The following is a 25,333-nucleotide window of genomic DNA, read 5'->3' on the forward strand; positions in this document are numbered from 1 at the left end:
TCTTGTTGCAGTTGAAAGCTGATGATTCTTCCTTTTGCTGCTCGGACTTTGGAGCTTATGTCCTTCGACCTTGTTGCACAGAAACATGAGGTTTGGCTTTGAGCCCCACATTGGGTCTAAAACTAAAAAACATCTATTAATTATAGCTGGATTGCAAAGAAGATGCTGTATTTGTTGTTGTTGCAGAGTTGCCGTCAGTGGGAGAGCTTGTGTAACCGCTAACTTGGACCACCAGTCTGAAAAAACATGGCCAAAGCGTCTGTTTGTTACGTCACCCCTGTGTTTTTTGCTGACTGGTTCCTCACTAAACTAATTGTTGCTGGAACTCCTGGGGAACTCCAAAAAATATTCCCTCAGCATTTGGCTTTATAAGTTGGCTGAGGAAAAGGTTGTTTGAGGGGAAGACCGGCCAAGAAAGAGAGAGTTTGTAGAGTTTCACCTTTTGGGCTTCAAGATGTGCAGTTTTCTATTCATGAGACTAAAATGAAAGTAGCCAGCACACACACACAATTACAATAGTCATATGTGCCACAATTATTTATAACAATGTCAATAATTCATAGATGTAAAACCTAGGTTTGTTCTACATACAATTAGGCATATTGTATATTTTATTTCAAATTTAGTCTGTGCGTTAATCGGATGTTTTGCCATTTCCTTCCTAAGTGCAGCCATTTCTTTCCTCAAACATTTTTTACACCCATGTCAACCCTGGCCTAACGTCATTCTGGCGAGGGAATTTCACTTTTAATGTAAAGGCGGCTTGAATTCTAGTTTTATTAGAAATTGCTTATTTCTAACAGAAATTGCTTATTTCTAGTAGAAATAAGCAATTTATAGAAGTGACATTTTGTAGAAATCAAACCCTACTTTGTTCCAATCATTTGGCTTCAGTAGTTTTCAGTTTAACAGATTTTAATTTGATTTTCTGAAGATGTGAAGCCAAAACTACCATCGCAACAGAAGCTGTGAACCTGCATTGATCCTGTGTTTTTAATCTTAAACATTAGAAACTGTTGGTGTTTGTATAATGTTAATATAAGTATGATTTGTAAAAATGCTTTCCACTAATGCAATGGTGGTACTACATTCAATATCAAATTGCAAAATAGGATTTTTTACATTTGCTGTGTTTCCCCCTATTTGTTGGGAAAATGCCATTTAGGAACACAATAATAAAAAAACTTAAACATATTTCAACATACCCAAAACTTCTAAGGCCTAAAACTAAAGCTTTGGGTTAATTAAAATTAATATTCACTGAACTACTATCCAGAACCACACAGCATTCTGGGGGATGTAGGCAGAGGAAAGACTGGCCACTCTTCCAGTCTCACTGAGCTGTAGCTCTCCAGTATGTGGTTTAGTCATTCAGATACAGGATCTGAATCATGCTGGGTTGTGGCAGGAAAATACATTAAATTGTTTTTCCAAATTACATCACCACTATGAAGCATTTATTCCAAACTTGTAGCACTTAATCGCTTATTGGAGAACTCATTTTGTGCTTCTTTGCTTACACTCTGACATTCTTAAAATAAATGGTGAGTTTTCAGCTCCCATTCTTCCTCGTACAATCCTCAGTATGCATTCCCTTAACTGGAGAACATTTTCTTCCTTGTTTTCATCTAAACCTGCAGTTTTATTTGGTTTGCATGTTACAGAACTGACTTGATGCAACAACACAGCGTGGACTGGAGCAGAGACCAGTCAGACAACTGCTACTAAACAAACGTCAATTCTTCAGCGCGGTAAGCCGTAATCCTTGTTGGCTGTGTGTCCTCAACTCCCTAAGGTACAGTGTGAGCCTAATAAGTGTTTAAACACATTGAACAACATGTTTCTGTTTGGTCTGTGTGGTCAAAAGTGTTCATTGGGCTCCATAATCCACTGACTAAAACAACCCATGATGTGCATAAACACAGCTGTGCTTTTTAGTTGCAGTTTTTCCATAAGACAGCCGTGAATTTTGGGATTTGATCTCCTGTGTTTCCACCTAATAGGTTCACCTATTTGTCTTGGATTCATGTAAACTCCCAGAGGAAGCTCAGCTTTCCTCCCCCAGTCCAGGCCCGCACCAGACTGGAGGTATGAATTATGGAGTTATTTGGTCTGCTTTCTGCCTTTTTGTAAAATGTGTATAAATTATGATTAGGCCTGCACTGTGTACTGGATTATATTTTTATTCGTATATACAGTTATACGAATCCAAGGCAGATTTAGATTTGGAATTCAAAGTATTTTTTTTTAACTTTTTTAACCAAAATGATTGTTTCTGCTTGGACCTGAGTCAGACATCTCTGAATAGATACCAAAACAACGTAGGACTCTTAGTTTAGAAAAAAAAAAAAGCTACTTTATATACCACTTTCAAAAATGGTGTGGCCAAAATTATTAAACCCTTCTCAATAATCAGTGAAAGAAAATAAATATGAAGCATCGTAATCTTTTGCTTGCTCCACAGAAAATCCATCAGGTTGAAGTCCGGACTCTGACTGGGCCGCTACACCACATCACCATTACTCCCAGTCGGAAGTGTTGCTAGAATTAAAAGGTCGCTTTAATCCATTGTCTTCCAGGGGTATGAATTTTTCTGGCCTGAACTGAAAGCGTTGTTTTGTATCTCTGCGCTGAAACAGAACAGTTCCAGTGAGGGGAGTGGGTTCAGTGAGTTCTCCACCAGAAATAGAAAGTGTGGTAGTTCTGGACGGCTCCAGATTGCATCTCAGCCCAAAAGAATCAGTAAGACCCAAAGAGTAAGCACAGTGTTCCAGCACAGGATGTCTTTCAGCCGAACTCTAATGTTTTTATCCATTAGGACTTTATACACAGCAGAACTTCTGATTCTCAGTAAATCGACCTCTGCTCATCTTCAACCTGCTTTCACAGACAACTGGTCTCACATTTTATCACACGGTGACCTGTGACCTGTTCTTACTCTGTCAGTAGTTTTGTCAACTGGTTAAGGCAATGAAGGCTAAGGCCTGTATTCTCAGGCCAGGCAGAGGATACAGTCTTCAAATCTTTCCAATTTACCTCCTTTTATTGAGCCTTTGGTTTAGGATTGCAGGATACAAACGAAATTGTAGTTTGTTTGTTAACGTGGTTCAGATTTTTCCTTTGCCAGGCCTCTTTGACAGTTCGCTCTATTTACTCATAACAGGGACATCAAAGTTGTTCTGTGTATGACTTTTGGCACTTCTTCCTCCTCTATTTTAAGTGTAAACACTGGTTGTGCTCTTTCTCCACTAAACAGACCTGATCTAGCATTTGAAAAAGGAAAACTTTGAATTCAGGCATCAGCTCCTGTTTTAGCCTGGTTACATAACCAATGTGCACAGTTTAATTTGTTTTGACCATTGTTATTCCTTTTCGTAAACTTGGACTGTTTCGGTCTATGTTTGTGTACTGGAATAAGAAGTGAAGGTAACATATGTCGATGATGGAGATGGAGAAATGATGCAGACTGTTACTGAGTATGAAGTGCCATTGGATTAAACCATAAAGTTCTGCTTGTGTTTTGGACCAATCACCTCAGCCAGATTGGCAAAAGAGTATAATTGATCTTCAAATATCTTAAATTCAGAGGTTTGCTCGCCTGGATTAGCAGGTAATTCTAGTGCTAAGTGTCACATCCAGAATTAGGATTATTCATGGAGGACTTGCATTAAAATATACAATTTACTGTAGTAATGGGAAATTCTATCTCCTTTGGTTCTTGACCCAACTTTCTTTTCTTCTTAAGAAATATGTGCTTTACAAAAGATTACATTTTTGGAGAATGAAAATAAGACACTATGGTAAAGACTGAAAAAATACAGTTAAACTTTTTTAAACACACAAACTGAAGCTCAGCGTTTAATGTAAGTGTGGTTTCTGACCACTAGAGGGTAGTATCACACATTTCTTTAGCGCTCATTATCAGTGTGCAGTTGAAGAATGTGTTGCAGAAATAATGAATTTCAATACATTAAATGGTTTATGACAGCCTGAAAGAACTCAGAAATCAGCACTCTATGACTCAATAATAATAAAAAAAATATTCCAGAATGGATCAGACGCAAAACCACTGACCTCTAACAGTCTGGAAGTCCAACAGACTTGTTGTCTTAGTAACATCTGAGCCATATTTAATGTGGTTTTAAAGCTAAACCTTCACAGGTCGTCAAATCTCCTTCAGGTCTGGAAGCTCTTTTCTTTCAAACAGTGACCTATTTCAGTGCAATCTGCCTTGTTCTCCTTGTTCTCTTGCTTTAGGCCGGTTTTTTCTCTCTGTGGAGCATTCAGTAAAATCTGCATTTTGTGCACTTCAGCAGACTGTGAAGGAGAAGCAGTGTGTGACAGGTGAATGGGTTGGTGTGGCAGTCATGTTGTTAATGATGCTGCATCAGAGCTCCTCCCTGGCGTGGCTCTCTGCAGCCTGCACAACAACAGGCTGCTGCTCACCTCGGACCATCTGCTCTGGAGTTGATGATTCATGACTGTGTCATGCGAGCTCATTACTTTTTAGTGACGTGGGCGTTTTTTGGGAAACAGAAACGGCTGTTAAGGGGACAAGTTGGGGTTATGGTCCCGTTTTAGTTTTGGTTCTAGATGAATGATGGCTGTTCTGCTGGCAGACTGAATGGCTACTTTTACATCACATTAAACAAGAGCAAATTTCAATTTTTCAGTGCAAAAACAGAAACTTAGGCTAAAAGGTAGTCAGTAATGGATCTTTGAACGTATTGAAGCTAGGAGAAAGACTCATCATGTGCTTTCTGCTTTACCACACTGTGGGAGGAAAACAAAACAGTTTGGATTTGTGCAAATTAAAATCTGAAAAGTGCAAAAGTATTTGTATTTACTCTAATCCATCTAATTAAAATCTAAGGACGCACTGATGTGAAAATCTGGACCGATATCAATATGCAGTATTAGTTTTGCTGTTATGCCTGGTAATCAATATTTTACTGATTTCATATATATTATCCTACCTTTATAAAAAAACCATAACTTTTGCATTGAATCTCTGCTTCAGTTAAACACCCCACAATCACTATCACTGTCACATGATAATAAAATACAAAAAGCAGTTTTTAATTTATTAATTGACTGTGTCATGCGAGCAACGTGAAAAAATACTTGCACCCTAAACTTAAAAGCTGGTTGTGCAACCTTAAGAGGCAACAGTTTGAGATAATTGGCAGCGAGTCTTTAACACGACCACTGAGGAATTTTGAATCCACTATGCTTTGCAGAAATTTTTTATTCAGCAACATTGGGAGGTTTTCATGTATGAACAGCAAATTGAAGTTGGTTGCTTGAATGAAATCATAATTTGAAAATGAATGAATATACTTTATTAAATCCCACGGGGAAATTCACATTTCAGCAAATGACTTTGGAAAAGATGAGAATCTGTAAAGGGGGGTAATTGTTGTTTTTTACAACACCTTGAAAGTGACATAAAACTCTGTTTAATCCATCATCTGAAATGTTTTGCAAACCTACCAAGGATGTAGGGTGTTTTTGTGTAGAAAGAAAAGTCTTTCTTGCAATGAGACTCCTTTGTCCAGATGTATGAAGAATCGAGTGGACCGTCGTCACATGAAGAACACGATCAGCAGTTGTTTTGTTTATTTTATTCTTGCAGCTTCTTTACTGTTATCAGACATTGTCAACAGGTTTTCTGTTAAATTGTGCAGGATATGTCAAAGGATATGTGGAAAAAGTTCTGAAATGATTTGTCAAAGTTTGAAGTATGCATGTGTAGACATTTGGAAAACACTGTCGTTGTCAGTCTTGAAATCTGTCAAGATGATTCCCTTTTCCCCGCTAATTAATTTCCAGTATTAACAAAACCCCAGCAGGCCTTGGTTACCAAACGCTCATTTACAACTGGGAGGGTTCTCATTGACCTCACAGGGAGCATTAGATAACAAAAACAGCTGATATAAATATCTCATTATCAGTGCGTGATGATATCTGCTGAATTAAAACTGAAGCGCAGGTTTGCATCTGTTTCCAGGGCAGCTTTTAACTGTCTGTGTCAGAGATGAAGGAACTGGCACAACCAATCGAATAAAAGTACGACGGTCAATACGGGCTTTGTTCTCACCTTAATGTATTCATTTGAAAATAGATGGTTGAGGGCTTCCACCGTGCAGCCTCGTCCCGGTGGACTCTGCTTCTCACTTACATAACTTTATGGCTCGCTGCACTTTCTGTTAGATAGAATGCATTTATGATTGGAAAACACACACACAAGCACACACCCACACACACACACACACACACGCATGCACACACACATGTTTTCCAGTGCTGTGTTCTGGGTTTGCTTTCAGGTCCTTGAACTTTAGCTCAGCATCATAAATAATGACCTTATAAACACTAAAACTAAAATTCATCCAGCAATTTGGTGTTCTCAGTCAGTGGTCACAGGCTGGAGAGATTTTATGAATTTATGGCATCCTGATAAAGACTACTGAGGAGAAGTAATCTATCAGTCACGGGGCTGATCTTCTGGAAGGCATCAGTGGTTGATCCGCAGCTTGAGAAGTTGACCATGGAGTGGACAAGACTGGCCCTTGTTGCTCTGGTTCTGCTGGTAACACTGGGATCGTCAAGAGCCAAGGGTAAGACCAAGAAGATACGTTATTATTCAACTCTCTAATGTCTCTGATCAGATTTATGGCATCCGGATGTGTTTTCTCACCAGACTTTCTTTTCCTCGCATTTTGGCTACTCCACACACTCTTTACAGTTTTTTATAGATATCTTTCAGTTCTTTTCGAAACTGCCCTGAAAACTTATTAAAATATTAATTTGTTTACAACCTTTTCAGCTTCTCTTCAGTCTGCCGTTCCAAACATGGACAAGGGAACTCAGTTTCTTTCCTGTTCATACCTTCAGTGATTTAATAATGATCGTCCTTCAATGTTCATAGAAGACATAAGCCCTCTAAAAACTGGTTTCTGCATGGATATGGTCAGGAAGCCAAACAGAATTTGATGTAGGTCTTAAGTAGCATAAAAGACAAAAGGGACAGGTATATATGCTTTAAATCATTCTTTTGTTGCTAATTGTTAGCCTCAAAAATGGCAGCCTTGATTACAGTTTTCCAGCAACTTTCCAGATCACAAACAACTTTAGGATGGGTAAAATCAAGCACTTGACAGTGCTTGATTCTCAGTGGCAGCCAGTTGGGCATGAGTGTATTGAGTGAGTGTATTCACAGTGAGACAGAAATGTTTGAAAAATGGCCTTATGACAAGATGTGCAGCAAGGAAAACATTTTTTGTCCAAGAAGAACATCAACAATTGTACAAAATTCTGCTGAAAGCAGTAGGAGTTTGGGACATTTGGCGTAAGAAAAGTGTTACTATGAGTCCTGATACATGAAGCATCGTGACATAATTCAAGAACATGATCACGAATAAGAAATTGGATCAAAACTTTATCCAAGAGCAACTTCTACCAAAAACCCAGAGACAAATTTGGTGATGATTTTCAAAATATGTTGAGGCAAGATCAGTCGGATGAGCAGAACTCTGCAAACCTTCATCACCTTCAAGCACCAAGAACGGATCACCACAAGTCAGGATCTGACACCCAGAAAGAATAAACTGCAGAGATGATGGAGAAGTAGAGTCAATGCTGTAAATATTGATTCTTTGCATGAATTTGAAATATTTACTCAAAATCTTCAAAAAAGTATCAAGTTTAAATTTGAATTCATTAAAAAAGTGAAATACTGACATTGGACTGGCTCGCATTCTGGGCCAAGCTCTGCATCACGCTCTGGATCTGTTTCTGGATTGCTAATACAACAACAACAACAACAACAACAAACAACAATAACATCCTGTATTTGGAGCAGAAATGATCATTTAAACTATTAATCATATTTAGAGATTCCACTTTAAAAATCATCCAGTCTTACATGAACTCATGTCTTGGTCCCGGTGAGAATGTTTTCATTCGGAGCAGTTTGCAGATGTGCAAAATAAACAGAACATTTCGGCAACATTCAAAAGTTCAGTAATTAGCTTTTTTGCAATTTTATTCTTCACAGTGTTTTTAAGGCTTAATTTGAATATTGAATGACAGATGATTCAATGACAGACGCATTGTCTTACCCTTCAGTGTTCCTCAGGTCCCACATTCCTTCTCATCCTTGAGCGTTTTCACTGTTCCCTTCACAAGATTGCTTGAAGATGTTTTTAGCTTGGCAAACACAAAGCTGTATAAGAGCTTTGTCAGCATTCACTGTGCATGGCTGTGCCAAACTATTCACAGCACACAGAGATGTAGGCAGGAGATAAGAGAGTGTGAGAGTGAGATGTGACAGCTGTTGCTACAAACGCACACGTTCAGGTCCCGGAGGATTTCTCTGCTCACGCTGATCTCCCTTACGTCTAAGTTTGACGTTTCTTCAAAGCATAACCTGTGCTGGAGCTGGTGGACATATTTTGCTCTAACAAACATTTTGAAAAATTTGATTGCCAAAATGTTTTGTTCTCTTTGGGAGAACCACGGAACAAAACCTGTTGGTACTTTATGTAGACTGAGGCACTGAAAGAAAATCGTAGCATTCTTTTCAAGCCACAAACCTTTTTTATCTCAGCTTTCCACTGACTTTGAAATGTTTCTGAAATATCCCTGTCAGCACTCAAAAAAAAAAAAAAGCTTTAATAATAACATTTGCCCACGAATGTAAATTGTCCTGGTGCCATTAGTCTCATTTTGAAATTGCTAGATGAGAATGAATTACTTTAATATTGTTTCATGCAACTTTCTTCTGTGGTATAACTTCGATCACATCTCTAGGAATCAGAAAAGCCGTCCTAACTCCTACAGTTTGTATAAACCACAAACTGTACAAATGCCTTCAGAGGAGAGTGAAACCTTTAAGCTATTATTGTCTTTTTTATACATAAGTCTCTTATTTTTCACAAATAAAAATAATAAATGTCTGGCATGCATTTATAATAAGTCCCATGTGAGTGAATACTTTACTAATAAAAAGCTGCTATTAACTTTCAAAAAGTCCAGACTGAATCTCAGTTGTGTTATTTCTATTTATTTGTTTCTCCATAACGGTGCATAAAACCCTGAATGTGTGTTTATTTAAAAGAAAAGAAAAAAAAAGACTACTCTTTTCTCCCGGTTTCCTGAGGACCCAGAATTATTTACCTACTTGGTCTTTGTGATGATTGATGTCAATTATTTCTCATCTTTCAGGGACTTGTGATGGTTACGTTCTAAAACTTACAGTTGCATAACGTAACCCTCATGCGTGGAAAAAAAACATAAAAATACCACGTTAAATATCAAACAATGTCAATAATATTAGTCAGTTTCGTGTGCATGTTTTTCTTTCAGTTGAGGAGGAGAACCCTGAGTTCTGGAGGTCAAAGGCCAAGCAGACTCTACAGTCAGTCCTGGACAGAAAACTGAACACCAATGTTGCCAAGAACGTCATCCTTTTCCTTGGGGATGGTGAGTTACAAGAATCCCAGACATGTCCAGACTTGTCGCTAATTAACCCATCTAAAACAGATGTGGCCACCACCATGAAGAATCAGTATTTTCCTTATTTTCTTCCCCCATTGTTTTCTTCTGCATCAGAACTTCTCTGATATTTAGAAACACACTGGAATATTGGTAGTGTGAATTATTTATTTCCTCTGGAATGCATGCAGACGTTTGTGCTGTGTGCCTCAGGAATGGGAATTACAACCTACACTGCCGCCCGAATCCTCAAAGGGCAGCTGCAGGACCAGACCGGAGAGGAGACAGTGATGACCATGGACACCTTCCCACATGTGGGGCTGGCTAAGGTTTGTACAGCACAGTAACATATGGAGATGTCCTGCTTTCTTAAGAAACTGTAAGTATATGGAATGACGTTTTGAACTGTTTTGAACGCAGCAGAAATCCACAATGTTTTCTCATAGAAGCATTTTAAAAGAATAAATATACTCATATTATGTAACAGGAGACTTTAAATACAAATCTCATGGTCTCTACCAGTTTTTCTCTATTGCTAGACCACACGTGTCAACTTCAAGACCCAGCAGCAGGGCCGAGCGCAAATCGTGACACCGCACCTCGTACTGGCACTTCCGGTGGCAGGTCTGACACCTGCCACAAGTGCCACTGCGTTCGGCTGACTTCGGCTGACCTCGGCACCTCTTACTGGCACTTCCGGTGACACCTGCCACAAGTGCCACTGCTTTCGGGACTAGCTGCCAGAGTTGCCACTGCGTTCGGCTGACTTCGGCTGACCTCGGCACCTCTTACTGGCACTTCCGGTGACACCTGCCATTAGTGCCACTGTTTTCGGGTCTAGCTCTCAGTGTTGCTACTGACTTAGGCAAATGGACTACATATCCCATGATGCTTTATTACTAGTAGAAGAAGAACTTAAACACAGACGAAGAAGACAGAATTTAATAATTTTTTTTTCGCATAAATACTTATGTTAGCTGAATTCCTACACGTTTATTATATCATGTATGATTCGTTCATCCTATTTATTCACTAAAGTTCATCTGAATAATCCAGCCGACTCCTTCCGTCTTTGAATTAATCAAATACACAGAAGGTATCAGGGATGCCATTGGTTTCGGCACCTTTGTAACAGCTGAGTCTCGCCTCCACTAGAGCTGCTGTTAGATGTCCAGGATGTTTCAGAGCTGTCACAACTGTTTCCGATGTTTTGGGGGATGGCAATGACAGTTTTTTGAAAACGTGTTACTTATAATGCGTGTTTATAAAAAAAATTCAATGGTAATTGTATATTTATCCATTTAACACTTTGAATATTTTTGACTGAGTTTAATTCAATCAAGATGGCCAATTGAATATACTATAAAGTGTCACTATTACAGTGGAACCTGTCACTATGTTCAAAGACACATCTGGTTAATCACACATCACTGATAGTTAATAGGACTTTTTACTTAATCAAAATGACATTCAACCCTTGCCCATGTTTATATCGCAGAACAGTGGCTGACATAGTGCAACAGGAAGCCAAATGTTGCAACTGGATAATAGTAATAATAATCAGACTCTGTATAACGTATATTGTAGAAATTAATAAAGTTTGAAAAATAAATTTAAGCTTAATGATCATAATTTCTCATGGAGGAATAATAAGTTATTTGATCCTGATGTAGTAAATTCACACGTTGACTAAACATGAATTTTACAGTAGACTTCAAATTGCTGTTTAAAGTATTTACATACAATGGCTAATAAATATTGACAAATCAATTACTATGCATATACTTTGTGACATAAACTTGAAAAAATGTTGAAACATATCTGCCAAATAAAATAATATGTAAACAGCACAATTTTCTTTGAAAAAATCATTTGCATCTTAAGTATAAACTAAAGTAATTTTTATTTCCAAAAATATGTAACATTCTTGTTCTTAATGCTGCTTAAGATTCACACATTGTCAAATTTTTTGAGGTGTAAATAATTTGTGTTTTGACTTATCAATATTCAATATTGGTGTAAAAAAATTGAAGTTGTTTTAACTTGAAAGTGAAAATCCTCCTGCTGCCTTGAAAATGCTGTTGAAATGCATTTTTTAGCTCAGATTTTAGTCATTCTCTCATCTTTGAATAAGAAAACTTTGAAGACAATGAACCGAACCAGAAAAAAACACAGAGAAGCAACCTTCATTTATGCCACACAAATCTGTAATAAACTTGACAAATAATGAAAAATAGCGGGGATTAAATGTAATAAATAAAAACAAGTAATAACTATTTAAAAATGATTAACTGGCATTTTTGGAAAATTATGATAACATGTTTCTTTTTTTAAAAAATGCATTATCTTAACAAAAAACACTGAAAGTTATAGTGGCTGCCTGGTCTATTAGATAATAGACCAGGCAGCCACTATAACTTATGACATCCTGTGCACTGTCATGGAACCAGGCTGAACATAATGTCACTCTGGAATTGTCAATATCTCATGTTGCCACTGTCAGAAATGTTAACTAATAAGTCAATATTAGTGAACTTACCCGGTTTAATAATCAATAGCATTATATTAAGGTCATTGTATGAAAATAATTATAATCCGGAACTGACAGGAGCTTGTCAGCACTGACATACCATGGCAACCGAGTGTCAGTTGTAGTGGTAGGTACCTACTGGTAGCTATTATCACCTGTTGCAGAAGAGGTCCCATCTGAAAGCGCAGGAGTTGTCTTTCTCTGTTTAAGTCTGAACACCGGCTGTATATTTAAATATGTATGAGAATTATGTTGTAATTAAGATATATTTTATTTCTATTTGTTTGATCTAAAGTTATTCATATGCTACATTCTGTCTGAAACAGATAGAGAATGAGGTTAGCAGCCTGTGGCACCCATGGCCACCTTACTTGTGTCACCTTACCCAGTGGTAAGGTGACACAAGTGGCACCTTACCCAGAAGCCCGTGGCACAAGTGACAGCTTATGGCAACTGTCAACATGTTTTCACTGAGGCTGTTTATTGGAAACTGAAATTTGAGACTGTATAAAAAATAGACCAGGGCATATTTGCTTTTTTTAAGGGAACAGAATACTTAACAAGAAATGCAATACTTTGTGCCAGATCCACCATTATTTTCATTAATTATAAATTCATTCATATTAATTCTGACACAGAAGCTGTCACCAAAGAATATTATATTTCTATTCTATTGTTTTCCCCACTAAGCATATTTAAATATGCTGAAGTATGTATAATACAATTAAAAATACTTTAAAAATACAACTGTTTATAAATATGGCTGCATGTATAAGGTTTCCAGTAACAAAACAGCGTGTTATGAAAGATTAAATGTTCAAATACGTCATTGTGCCTGTTAAACATATAACGCTGAGTGGAGCGGTCGAACGCTATAAGATGGCCGCCCTAAATCTCGTGAGCAAAAATAGGCGAGAGGGGTCCGTGAGGCGTGGGAGGTGCCAGTATGAGGTCGTGGCAACCCTTGGAAGGTGCCGAAGTCAGCCGAAGTCAGCCGAACGCAGTGGCAACACTGACAGCTAGACCCGAAAACAGTGACACTAATGGCAGGTGTCAGAGGAAGTGCCAGTAAGAGGTGCCGAGGTCAGCCGAAGTCAGCCGAAGTCACCCGAACACAGTGGCAACTCTGGCAGCTAGTCCCGAAAGCAGTGGCACTTGTGGCAGGTGTCAGCGGAAGTGCCAGTAAGAGGTGCCGAGGTCAGCCGAAGTCAGCCGAACGCAGCGGCAGCACTGGCAGCTAATCCCGAACGCAGTGGCACTTGTGGCAGGTGTCAGACCTGCCACCGGAAGTGCCAGTACGAGGTGCCGAGGTCAGCCGAAGTCAGCCGAACGCAGTGGCAACTCTGGCAGCTAGTCCCGAAGGCAGTGGCACTTGTGGCAGGTGTCAGCGGAAGTGCCAGTAAGAGGTGCCGAGGTCAGCCGAAGTCAGCCGAACGCAGTGGCACTTGTGGCAGGTGTCAGACCTGCCACCGGAAGTGCCAGTACGAGGTGCGGTGTCACGATTTGCGCCTGCTGTCTCTCAGACCCAGAGAACAAATCTGGCCCGCTTTGGCTTTTATGTGGCCCTCTGGACCCCAAATCATATCAATAAGTGCTCCCAGTTTTTCACAAATCTGCAAAATTCACACAAAATCCACTTTTTTTTCTGATTTCTGTATTTTCTCAAAATTGGTCAAAACTATTAAGTTTAAGAGATCGTTGCCTCCGCCTTACTTGATGTCAAGTAATAGTCGGTAAATGATACAGCGAGTAATAAGAAGTCACATTTAACATCATGCATTAGCGCAAATATCATAAAAATTCTTTACAAATATTTCTAAATTGGCACCAAAAAAATCTGCAAAACAATTACAAAATCCTGGAGGAGCAGCCATTTATTGACATTTTAACAGTTTAATTGGTTTTATCCATATATTCTGGCACAACCGGCCCTTTAAGAACATTCAAATTTCTGATATGGTCCAAAATGAAAATGAGTTTGACGCCCCTGTGCAAGATGAAACGTTTTGGTTTAAACGTTAAACATGAACACTGACTAATATCTAAATGGGGTTTACATGCAACCTCAGCATTCATCAGGACTACAGCTCATTGCGGCGTGTGTTTTGTGCAGACCTACAGTGTAGACTTCCAGATCCCAGACAGTGCAGCCACGGCCACGGCGTATTTGTGTGGAGTTAAAACCAACCTGAACACCATCGGAGTCAGTGCGGCGACTCGCAACGGTGTCTGCAGATCTCAGAAAGGGAATGAGGTCACCTCCATTCTGAAGTGGGCCAAAGATGCTGGTAAGGTCACCTTGTCCCTTCCAAGAACATAATTACCCCAGATTGTTCTTAGAAAATTAACCAGAATTGTATTTTTATAATTTGGAGGGTTAAGACAGAAGGGCGGGTTTACTGTGCCAATGCAGTTTTTCTAAGAAATATGATTTGTGTATTATACTTATCTAATCAGTGGATATGTGGCTGAAGCAGTTAATATCCAGTTACTGTAAAGTTACTACACTTACGTAACTGTTGTTCACAATTAGTTTGTTTTCTGTGGTTTTATTTGACTGCTGCTCTAGAGTTGTTGTTTTTTTTGTCTGGCACAACTGAAAGTGAACAACATATAAAATGATGGAAGACAATCTACTGATTTCAGTAATAATCCAGTGTCCATCTTCAACATTTCCTTAGGTTAAACTTCTCAAACAGTGCAACAAGTAGACATGTTCAGAGCTTGGAAAGGACATCACTACATATGTGTGATTTTCATAACACAAAAAATAAAAAAGATCTCAAGTTAAGACCTAACCAGTTACATCACACATTACCAAAATGAGCTGCTTTGTAATAATACTAAAAGTCCCAAATACAATCATTTCTGCTGCAGCAACAGAAAACACAAGGTTGATGAAAGTGTTACAGTGAGCAATATGCTTATTATCATCTCCACTTATGAAAAAGTGCAACGCTCTTGGCTACTCTCTTTTGTTTTATAACTTCAATACAGTCAAAGTGCTGTGTACTCCAGCTACCGCAAGGGGGAGCCGGACCCCACTTCGTGCTTCAATAATTGTATTCACATAAAATAACATCCAATTCTCTAAGCCTTCACAGCTTAAAGCACAATCTGTCCCCAGATTTCAAGCTTATGTTGAGAGAACAAATATTCCAACTTTGCTGACACAACAAAAATGACTCAATGTGACCTACATTGTTGCTTTTGAAGAAAACTTTAATAAATTAGGGCTCTGTCAGTGCAAGAACAAGCTAAAAAAAGAGGAGTAGTTTCAATCACAGTTCCTTTAGCTGTTTTATCTTATGCACTGACATTTCTGTTGTGAACGGGGTAAAATAATATTCGGCTATGATACAATCTGATGACAGACTCAGTATTTCTGCCCTTCTACATCTTTTCAAATGTTTAAAATAGCTTGAAGTGGAAAAGCTCTAAAGATATTCAGAGCTTCACTATAATTAAGAATGAAGAAATGCGTATACATTAGGACAAAGTCTATTAAAAACAACAGAAACATACACATAAAAAATAGATAAGAGCTTTCAGAAGTAAAATGAAATCTTTGTGGAGGAAGCGGATTTGTGCCGTTGCACCAGAAAACCCCTCAGGTATGCGGCAAGCCTGGTTTACAGCTTAGCTCAGCTGTTTCTAATGTGCACTTTGACCCCGATCGAGTTCCAGGGTCTATACTGTGGTTTTAATACTCGGACGTTGCTACACCGATGTTATTCTTAGTCTTTGACCTGAAAAGGACTCTGCAGCACATCATTAAAACATCCTGCAGACAAGCCATGTTCCTCGTGAGACTTCATTTAGTTGTTGGGAAGGAACTTCTGCAGAGAAGCGCCCTTAGCTGTCCGAAGATAAATGTAGGTGTCACTGGCAACTCAAATATATGACAGCCTGTGGACCTGGCATCAGCTGGCATTACATGGCTTAGATCTGATGATTTAATAACACTGAGCAAAAATGCCATTCTTCCACAATAAGATGGGTTTATATGAAAACATTGAACTGAATAACATAAATATCCTAAGACTTAATTATTTTCATTTAAAAACAAAATGCTGCTACGAAAATATTGTTTTTATGCCGATTTCTGATACACTTTGAGGAATAGGAAAGGGGAGTATTGGAAGTCTCTCTAGTCGTATTACCTTAACCAATGACACTGATTTCTAAATTAGCTTTGACTACTGATATCTTCACAGACATGTAGAGGTGACATTTCTTGAGCAATGAGACTTAACTGTCAGCTAAAATACACAAAAGTCAACAAGACATTTTAAAGTGTCAGATATAAATATAACCATAGTCAGAATAGCTTGAGGAAGAACTCTAATTTTGGCTATTTGTGGATTATTTCCCAATCCCTGAGTTGTTGAAAGTGTGACTATATAATAAACAATGGAATTAGTTTTTTTTAATCAATGCACTAATTGTAAATGGCAGATTTTGTTTGATGTCCTCCGTTAGTAGAAGGAAGAGTTGGTAGTAGTAGAAGTTGATCATTATGGGCTTCTCTATGTCCAGCTGATATTTAAAGCTCAAGGCAATATATCAAGGGTCAATATTGCGTTGCAATTCTTTTCATTTTAGGAAGCCTCCCTGCCAGCATGCCTAGGTGGGCCCCATGTGGGGAAAAGGAGGGCAGACCATATGGGTCCCATATGGGTTTGTCCGCGGGTTCCACGATGGCCCCAGATGGGCTTGCCCATGTAGGGCCACAGCCCACATGGGCCCTACATGGGCCCTGTATGGTGGTGGCCCACATGGGTTTGTCCATTTAGGGCCCATGTAGGGCCCATGTGGGCTGTGGCCCTACACGGGCAAACCCATGTGGGGCCATCGTGGAACCCGCGGACAAACCCATATGTGACCCATATATCAGCCCTCCTCTCCCCCACATGGGGCCCACCTAGGCATGCCATGTATTTTTTGACTGGGGATATAAGAATTTAAACAGTTTTTAATCTTAACTCAAACTGGGATAAAATGTTTCTGCAGTTTTAGTAACATTCTACACTTAATCATTTTACTCAATTGCTCCATTAACACAATTGCATTAATTTTGCAGGTAAGTCTGTTGGTATTGTAACGACCACACGGGTGCAGCACGCCACCCCAGCAGCCGCCTACGCCCACAGTGCCAGCAGGACGTGGTACAGCGATGCAGACTTGCCTGATGCGGCCAAGACGGACAACTGCACCGATATCGCATCGCAGCTGATCGAAAACATAGACATCGATGTATGTTATTTTGTGCCAGAAATCACAACTATGGACATTTTTAAAACAGATTCATTCTTTCAAAGTTTCAATGTGTAAAAACGTAAGCATTCACAATAAAAATGTGTGTGTATTTCTCAGGTGATCATTGGTGGAGGCAGAAAGTACATGACACCGCGGGGCACCAAAGACCCAGAATACTCCTTGGATTTGTCTTCCTGGGGCACAAGAAGAGATGGACGAAACCTAATCCAGGAGTGGCAGAGCATGAAAACAGGAAAGGTAGACATTTTGATAACTAGAGCTGACATGTAGATCAACTAATAAAACCCTCACATCAACAAAACACATCCATCTAACTCATCAAATGTTTGGAAAGGAACTCAAAAGGGGAAATATAATAATCCTTTCAATGACTAGGTATCTGTGACATTAACAACCATGCAGTGATTACAAAACAATGCTGATATGTGCAAGATAAGGTGTGAAAGTCAGTCTTAAAATATATCTTCACGATAATTTTGAAGGTCCACTATTCAAAATCAAGTGACATATACAAACTGTATACTGCAACCAACATAACATAAAGCAACAAACTATGTGGAGTCAAGTGAGACCTGCAGGCTCTTCTGAAAACTTTGTTCAAAAATGACAAATGTGTTTTTCATCTTTTATGTAATTTGATCAGGGAGAGACAATCTGATCAAATTAAAATCAGCTTTGTTTTTTTTTTGTTTTTTTTCCCCAAAATAATACATTTGAATTTTCTCCTGGATGGGATCATTTTGGAAATGTGATGTTTTTGAAGACCAGAACTAAAAGTGCTGTTTGTATGTTTTTAAGAGCAAAAACTCACTTGAACCCCAAAGCTATCTATAGCTTTTAGAGATCTGACAGTGAAAATTACACAGAAGATTTTCAGCTGTGTTAAATTGAACTGCATTAAATAGATGTCTATAAAACAGAATGATCAAAAAGCTCACCTGTCTACGCAACTTATTTTTCTTTACAGTGTTAAGTTTCTTGGTCTGTGTGTCCCAGGTAGCCCACTATGTGTGGAATAAAACCGATTTTGATGCTGTTGACCCTGAAGCCACCGACTACCTCATGGGTAATTCTTTTTTTTTCCCACATTTCCATTCACTTTTGACTTATTACACGTTTCTCTCGTTGTGCAGACCCAACTTTCATGTTGAAAGCATCTCATTTTGGTCCTGATGTCTTTGGGTTTCAATGGACTCCTTTCATTTCCTACTGGTGGTGCCAGTCCTGAATACTCATAAACTCAACTCATCTACAGATGTTTTTAAGAAATAACAAGCTACATTAAATTTCAGTTTATAGTTATGGGGAAATATAAAAATGATCACAGCTGCTTCTGTAGTTTTCTGAGACAGTGTTAATATTTTATTGCGTAACACAGAACAGGGATTGCTTTAGCCAAAAGGTATTTAGATTTTTTTCCCCCATTTAGACTGGTATTGTGAAAAGCAGTCAAAAACCCTCCTCATGAACATATATGCATATTTTTTTTTTATAATGTAAAACATTATCCCATTGTTTGTTTTTCTTCCCTTATAAATTGTGTTTCAACTCAAATTAAGAGAATAATCTACCTTTGTAGTCACACTCCTGACTTTGGGACATTAGTTAATCAAATATAGATAAATGAAGCAAATGTTAAAATATGCCTATTTTTTTTTATAAAGTTGCTGCTTATCATCAGATGATATAATTTAAAATCATGAAAACACGAGGAAAGCTCTGCATTAGCGACAGAAAGAGCATTAACAGCTTTATTGAGCTATTTTCTAATATGTTCATATTTGTTTGAAAACAATAGTAGTGGGATGAAAACCGTGGCGCTCGGCCTCCTCTCAGGCTAAACTGGAAATGTGTAATTCTGATGCTGTCTCTTCACAGCTCTGTTTGAACCCGGGGATCTGCGTTATGAGGTGGAGAGGGATCCAAGCACTGATCCGTCTATTGTTGAGACCACAGAAAAAGCAATCCGGATCCTGCAGAAAAACCCAAGAGGCTTCTTCCTGCTCGTGGAGGGTAAGAGGCAATGGCTTACAAGTTGTGGTGAATCTTGCGCAAATAATTCCCCTCTTTTTTTTGTCCCAAATACACTTTTTCTCATATTTACAAATTGTTTAAAGAGTTAATATTTTGTAAAAACAACTTTTTTGAGCTTTACATCATGTTATAATGTAATTCCCTCATCAGAAACATACCTGGAATGCCACTTTGATTCTTTCATCCATCTTCGAGAAATCCTTGAATCTTATTGAATAGAGGCGCCCAAACGCTTGCTCTCAGAAAGTGTCGCCGTCTTACCCAAAGCTGCTTGGATCTGCAGTCTCCGCTGAGCTTCCGCCTTACAGAGCACCCTTCTCCCATCACCCCCCACTCACTCCTACAAACTAGCTGCAGCAGCAATTGGCAAACACCTGATGGAACTGCACATCTGCAAGCTTATAATATGAATGACTTCTCAGTCTAAAATTCATAAAAACGATTGTTAAAGGCTATTGGAGAAAGGTTTTGTTTTGATGACATGCTGAAAGGGGAGTGTTAGAAAGAAAAGGAGCTTCTTAAAGAGACGGAGGCCCAATTTCACAGTGTTAATTTGATTGCAAAGTCAAAATTCCTTTATATATCCAGCATTTTATAACAACTGAAGGTAACATAGTTACTATCAAATGGCAGATCGTGAATGAAAAATTCATAATTCTGCCCCTTTAAAGGTTTTAGGAATTACAGTAAATGCAAAGCTTTTCCAATATTTCTTTTATTTATTTATTTTTTACCACCAATCTTGGCGGGGTTTAGGACAATCCTCATGCCATCAGCTTCATCTCCATCTTCCACAATGCATCATTTCAGAGGACAATGTACCCGCAGTAGATCTGGTGGCTTGACATTGATTCTGGCCACAGCTCAATGAGTTTGCTGCAGCGTGTGCTGTAGTGGGGTGGGGGCCGGCGTGGAGGCGCTGATGTGTTTCTGTTCCACTCGGCTGCTGCGCTGGCCTCCTCATCCATCTCTCCTTTAAACTGAGGCAGCTGCCTGGGGATGCCTCGCTTCGACCGAGTGTCTTCACAGTGACTCAAAAATAACAGGCAAATGTAGAAATAGAAGCAGGCATATGGTGCATCCAGTCACTGACAGCTCCCGGAGATCTCAACTTCTCACCTGGCCTATGCTTCTCTTTCCAGCATAAAGTGAAGCATTCGTACCCTTGAAGTTTTTTTTTTGTTTGTTTTTACTTGACATGTTACAACCACAAACTTCCCTGTATTTTGGGTTGGGTTTTATGTGATCTTATTGTGTGATCAGAATGAAAATGATTCATGTTTTTCTTTTATTGACAATTTTAGTTTTGACAAATAAAAAGGTCGAGCATGTGGCACACATTTGTATTAGACTTTCAAAGGTCACTGGGGATAGCTTAGGCTTCTTACGAGAGTATTATTGTTATTTAAAAAGCCATTTCTCAAACAATTAATTATAAATGTCCTTTGAAGAAGCTTAAACTCCAGGAATCTGGTTCATCTTAAAGGATTGAACCGTGTCTCATTTCAGCCGCTACCCAACCCAGCCTTCAGCTTCCAAAAAGAAAGAAAAAAAAAAACACAAGTTATGCTGTGACCAAATTCAAAATACCACACCTTGCCTCACAATTTTTGAATGAAGATTTAAGGAAATATGCTTTGTCTTTACATGCTGAGATTACAATGATATTGTATAACTAACTGTTTCTCTTTTTCATGATTAGTTTTTTAGAGTCAAGCATTAAGATCAGAACTGTAAACCAAGGCAAAGTAGAAAGCTCAGCAAAAAACAAGCCATTTATTTTTATATTTAGCACTTGCATTAGCTTTTTCATTGCCTTTTCCCCCTCTACATGAAGCTTCCCCTGTGAGCCTCCTTGTCATACGTGTGTCCAGGGGGGAGAATCGACCAGGCCCACCACGCCGGCCGGGCCTACATGGCCCTCCACGAGGCTGTTGCTTTCGACAATGCCATCGCCAAGGGCCTCGAACTCACAAAAGAGGACGAAACTCTCACTGTAGTGACGGCCGACCACTCCCACCCTTTGACCTTCAACGGATTCCCCTTTCGAGGGCAGAGCATTCTGGGTAATTTCAGCTTGAATTTTGTCTGCAGGTTTAGGTTTAAACTTTTGCTTTGAAGTTTGAGTCTGCAGAGACATTTGCTTCTCTTTTCCCACTTACGCGCGTCTCTTCCCATTCATTTGGCCCTTCCAGGTGTCTGTGTTTGTGTGCACAAGCACCTGCTTCCTCACAGCTTCAGAGCGCTTCAGCCACCAGCAGCTTGACATTTCTTCTGCTTTCTCTCTCCTGCAATTACAGTCTAGGTAAACACATAGCTGGCAGCCTCTCTCCTCCTCTCCTTTCTATTTCAGTCACTTCCCGTCTCTTCATCCATCCTCTCTACCTGTCTGCAAGCATCGACCACAGTGCCTCCCTGTTTCTCACCTTCCCCTGATAGAGAGTCTTCCTACCTTCCTCACATGCTGTTAACATCTTTACCATCAGCTCTCAGCACTCAGTGGTCTCTCCTCTTCTTGCTGCTTACAGGGAGATAATGCCACACAATAGAAGAGAAGATCCCATCGCATTATAGAGCTGGGAAACCTAAAAATCTTAAATTGATAAAACAAACAAATTACAACTAGTATTGATGTATTACCACCAGATTCATTATTTGGTAAATGAACAGACAAATTAATAAACTGGATTTAAATGTATAGAAGAAATAAATAAATTTGTAAATGGACATTGCATAATTACATATAAACAAAATCATACCAATGACACAAACAATCTCCCCAAGCATTAGCATGTCAAAAGATGTCAAACTCACCATAACAATAAATACATAATAAATAAATAAATAAATAAATAAATTAATTAATTAATTAATTAATTAATTAAATAAATAAATAAATAAATAAATAAATAAATAAATAAATGTGTTAATGGCAGTTTAGCTGAATTGTTAAGGATCCTTAAAGCATTAACAGAAAATGATCAGTAGTAATGTTTCAGCATCTTCAATAGTTTTATACACAAACTTATCAAAAATATGTTAATTCCACTTTGGAGTTCGATTCCACAACCATGGAGGTGGTAAAACAAACAAACATGGGACATGAAAACAAATCCTAGTTGTAAAATTAACAACCCTTGATAAAAAAAAAAAAAATCCAAACAGCCTGAATGCCAAGCAACTCACTGCTGAATTTAATAATCCCTTATCAAGTTTTCATAGAGTTTTGTAGTGTGAACGGCGACATCTCTACTTCAGCCACAATCACAACCAGCACTTTGACTACAGCATCTTACGACCATGTTACTTTCCTCAAAGATGCTTGAGATGTTGATAAATAAACTGGTCAAGAGAAATCCCTCCCTAGACCTTCTATCTTCCATTTAAAATTTTTTTGTAGCAAGGGGTCATTCACCACATGGTGAACTCTGGGCTGAGTAAAGAAAGCTTTTAAATCCCTGGCTGAGGGACAGTTTACTTAGTCTTCTAACTACTCCTCTCACATCTGCTCTACTGCCTTTTCTATGATGCTTTAGCTATAGGTGGCTTTTATATTCTGCATTGTTGCTTGACCTATTTTTTTTGTTTTTGTTTTTGTTTCCTTAAATATCTCTCATATTTGGACATAAGCTTCAAGCTCAAGTAGAGGTGAAAATGTGATGCTGTAAAACTAGTGGTATAGGTTCCTGTTTATTCCACCTTTCCTGGTTCTACAAAGCTTCTTATTGTGTGTTTTTTGTTTTATTCACCTGTACTCCTCTTACTTTTATATAACTCCACGGAGCTGTAAGCGCTTGCTTTTCTGTCTTGTTTGAATCACAGCGAAACTTTTTGCACCTGAAGTGAAGTTTCAAGACGTTTCCAACAAAAATCCTCGGCCCAGCACTGATATTTTGAGGATTTGCTGGAGCAAAGTCTTCCCTTTTAAAATATGCTTCCCACAATAATATCGATATCAGCCTTCCATGCTTTTATTGACTGACCCGCTGTTGTGTGGTTGTTTCAAACAGTTTCCAGCTTTCAGCTACCTCTGTCCTGCCCTCTTCCCTCCCTCTCCCTCCTCCTCTTTCCTCTCCCAGCGGTGCAGCAGTGATTAATGATACTGTGAAACTCTAAGCTCTCCATCAGCAGGGAAACTCGCCAGGCTAATGGCTCATCTGGAGAGAAACACCGAGATACTCAACAAGCTTTGAGACCTTCTGCAGCGCCGTGGGGATCCGCAAACCCCTCCTTCCATTGTGCTTGTGTGTTTTCATAACCGCTGTGTGTGCATGTGGAAACAACACAGAAAAGTGTATATTCAGGCTTATTGTCGTGTTTTCCAGGTAAATCTCCTCTGTGGGGCACAGACTTTTTACCCTACACCACGCTGATGTACGGCAACGGACCAGGTCACAAAATCATTAACGGCAAGCGCCCTGACATTCGAAATGTCACCACCAGTAAGACTCACTCACTATTTATAGAGCAGTTGGATTCTAATGACAGAATTTAGCCACACTAAACAGGATTATGTAAAACCACAGTTCTTTGTAAACATCTGCATCTTTATTTTGTGTCATTACAACAAGGTTTGATGTGTTTTACGGAGAATTTTACAAAAGGACAGCAAGAAATAGTGCATAATTGTGAAGTGGAAAATAATACATCACTTAACACACAGTCTCAATTTCAATGAAGTTGGGATTAAGGCTGTACGGTATATTTTTGTACCAACATTTACCCAATATTTACTGTATTGTATCAATATTTCTACAGGAAATATTGGTACAACCATGTACCAATATTTCCTGTAGAAATATTGGTACAAATATTTCACATTTTACAGCACAATATATTTTTATTTAGGTTTTATTCAGATTTTATGTAACAAACCAACCCTTACTTAACATAGTTTAAGTCAGGACACCATGAATTGCAAATCTTGTTCAGCCTATTATGTTCAGTTGCCAAAGTACTCTACAAAGACAACATATTTAATGTCCAAATGGACAAACTTTATTGTGGTTTAGCATTTTGAATTTGATGTCTGCAACAAGTTCAAAAAAAGTTGGAATTTTACATCAGACTAATATAACACTATTTAAAATCAGAAATATGAATAAAAAGTGTGTTTTTTACAAGCGTAAAGGTTATTATTTCAGAAGATACATTTAATCTGACAAACAGTACTCATCTAACTACACTTTCAAATGTATTGGCTATTACTGTAGGTTTTGTTTTGGTAAAATAGTAAACTTTTACAATCAAGTTTTTGACCCAGGTGGTTGTCTGCAGTTTTTCAAGGAAATCCTCTTTGGCCTTCTTTTTTCTCTCCCTCTTTCTCTGTGCCGTTCTGAATACTTAATGGCTGCAGCCGTTTTGACGGTGGATGTTAGAAACCCAGAAGAATTTTGAAAGGAAAACCATGTGATAAGTCAAACTTGATCAGTGTGCAGGCAGAGAATTCAGCTGTTGTCCTGCAGGTTGGACATGTTCATCCTCTGTACGTTTTTTCTTTTGCAGATGATAAAAACTACGTCCAGCTCTCTGCCGCCCCCGTAGACTCGACCACCCACAGCGGGGAGGACGTGGCGGTGCTGGCCCGTGGACCCATGGCTCACCTCTTCAGCGGAGTCCAGGAGCAAAATTACATTGCCCACGCTATGGGCTATGCTGCCTGCATGGGGGCCGACCTGAGGCACTGCAATGGGGGGACCATATCACCTGTGAACCCCAGCAACAGATCTGTGGCAGTTCAGACCTCATCAGCTCTGCTCAGCAGCCTCCTCGGTTTGCTGCTGGCCCTAACCGTGATCATGTAAGGACCCCTGCCCAGGTGAAGCAGGGGGCTCTTACACCAGCGTAGCTTTAGGATTGTTGCTGTCAGCAAAGCATTTTGATGAGAAAGACAGAATAAGATGGTGATAAAATTTGCTTTGTTAATTTATTGGCTGCTAAAGAACTTGCTGCATCTCTATTTTTCACTAATAAAATAATTTATGACTACAA

The 25,333-nt window shown here is 38.9% G+C and overlaps 1 protein-coding gene across 1 annotated transcript; it reads left to right on the top strand.

The window, feature by feature from the left end:
* Nucleotides 1-6,550: 6,550 nt before the first annotated feature.
* Nucleotides 6,551-25,333, top strand: alp3 (alkaline phosphatase 3). The gene is made up of 11 exons (XM_014991738.2): nt 6,551-6,620; nt 9,370-9,486; nt 9,712-9,827; nt 14,142-14,316; nt 17,112-17,284; nt 17,405-17,545; nt 18,305-18,374; nt 19,187-19,321; nt 21,217-21,408; nt 23,668-23,784; nt 24,848-25,333. The coding sequence occupies exons 1-11, from the start codon at nt 6,551-6,553 to the stop codon at nt 25,144-25,146; spliced, it is 1,605 nt and encodes a 534-aa protein (XP_014847224.2). The 3' UTR covers nt 25,147-25,333.

The sequence above is a fragment of the Poecilia mexicana genome, unplaced genomic scaffold (genome assembly GCF_051168715.1).
Source record: "Poecilia mexicana isolate PSO_F unplaced genomic scaffold, ASM5116871v1 scaffold_13, whole genome shotgun sequence".
Taxonomy (NCBI): domain Eukaryota; kingdom Metazoa; phylum Chordata; class Actinopteri; order Cyprinodontiformes; family Poeciliidae; genus Poecilia; species Poecilia mexicana.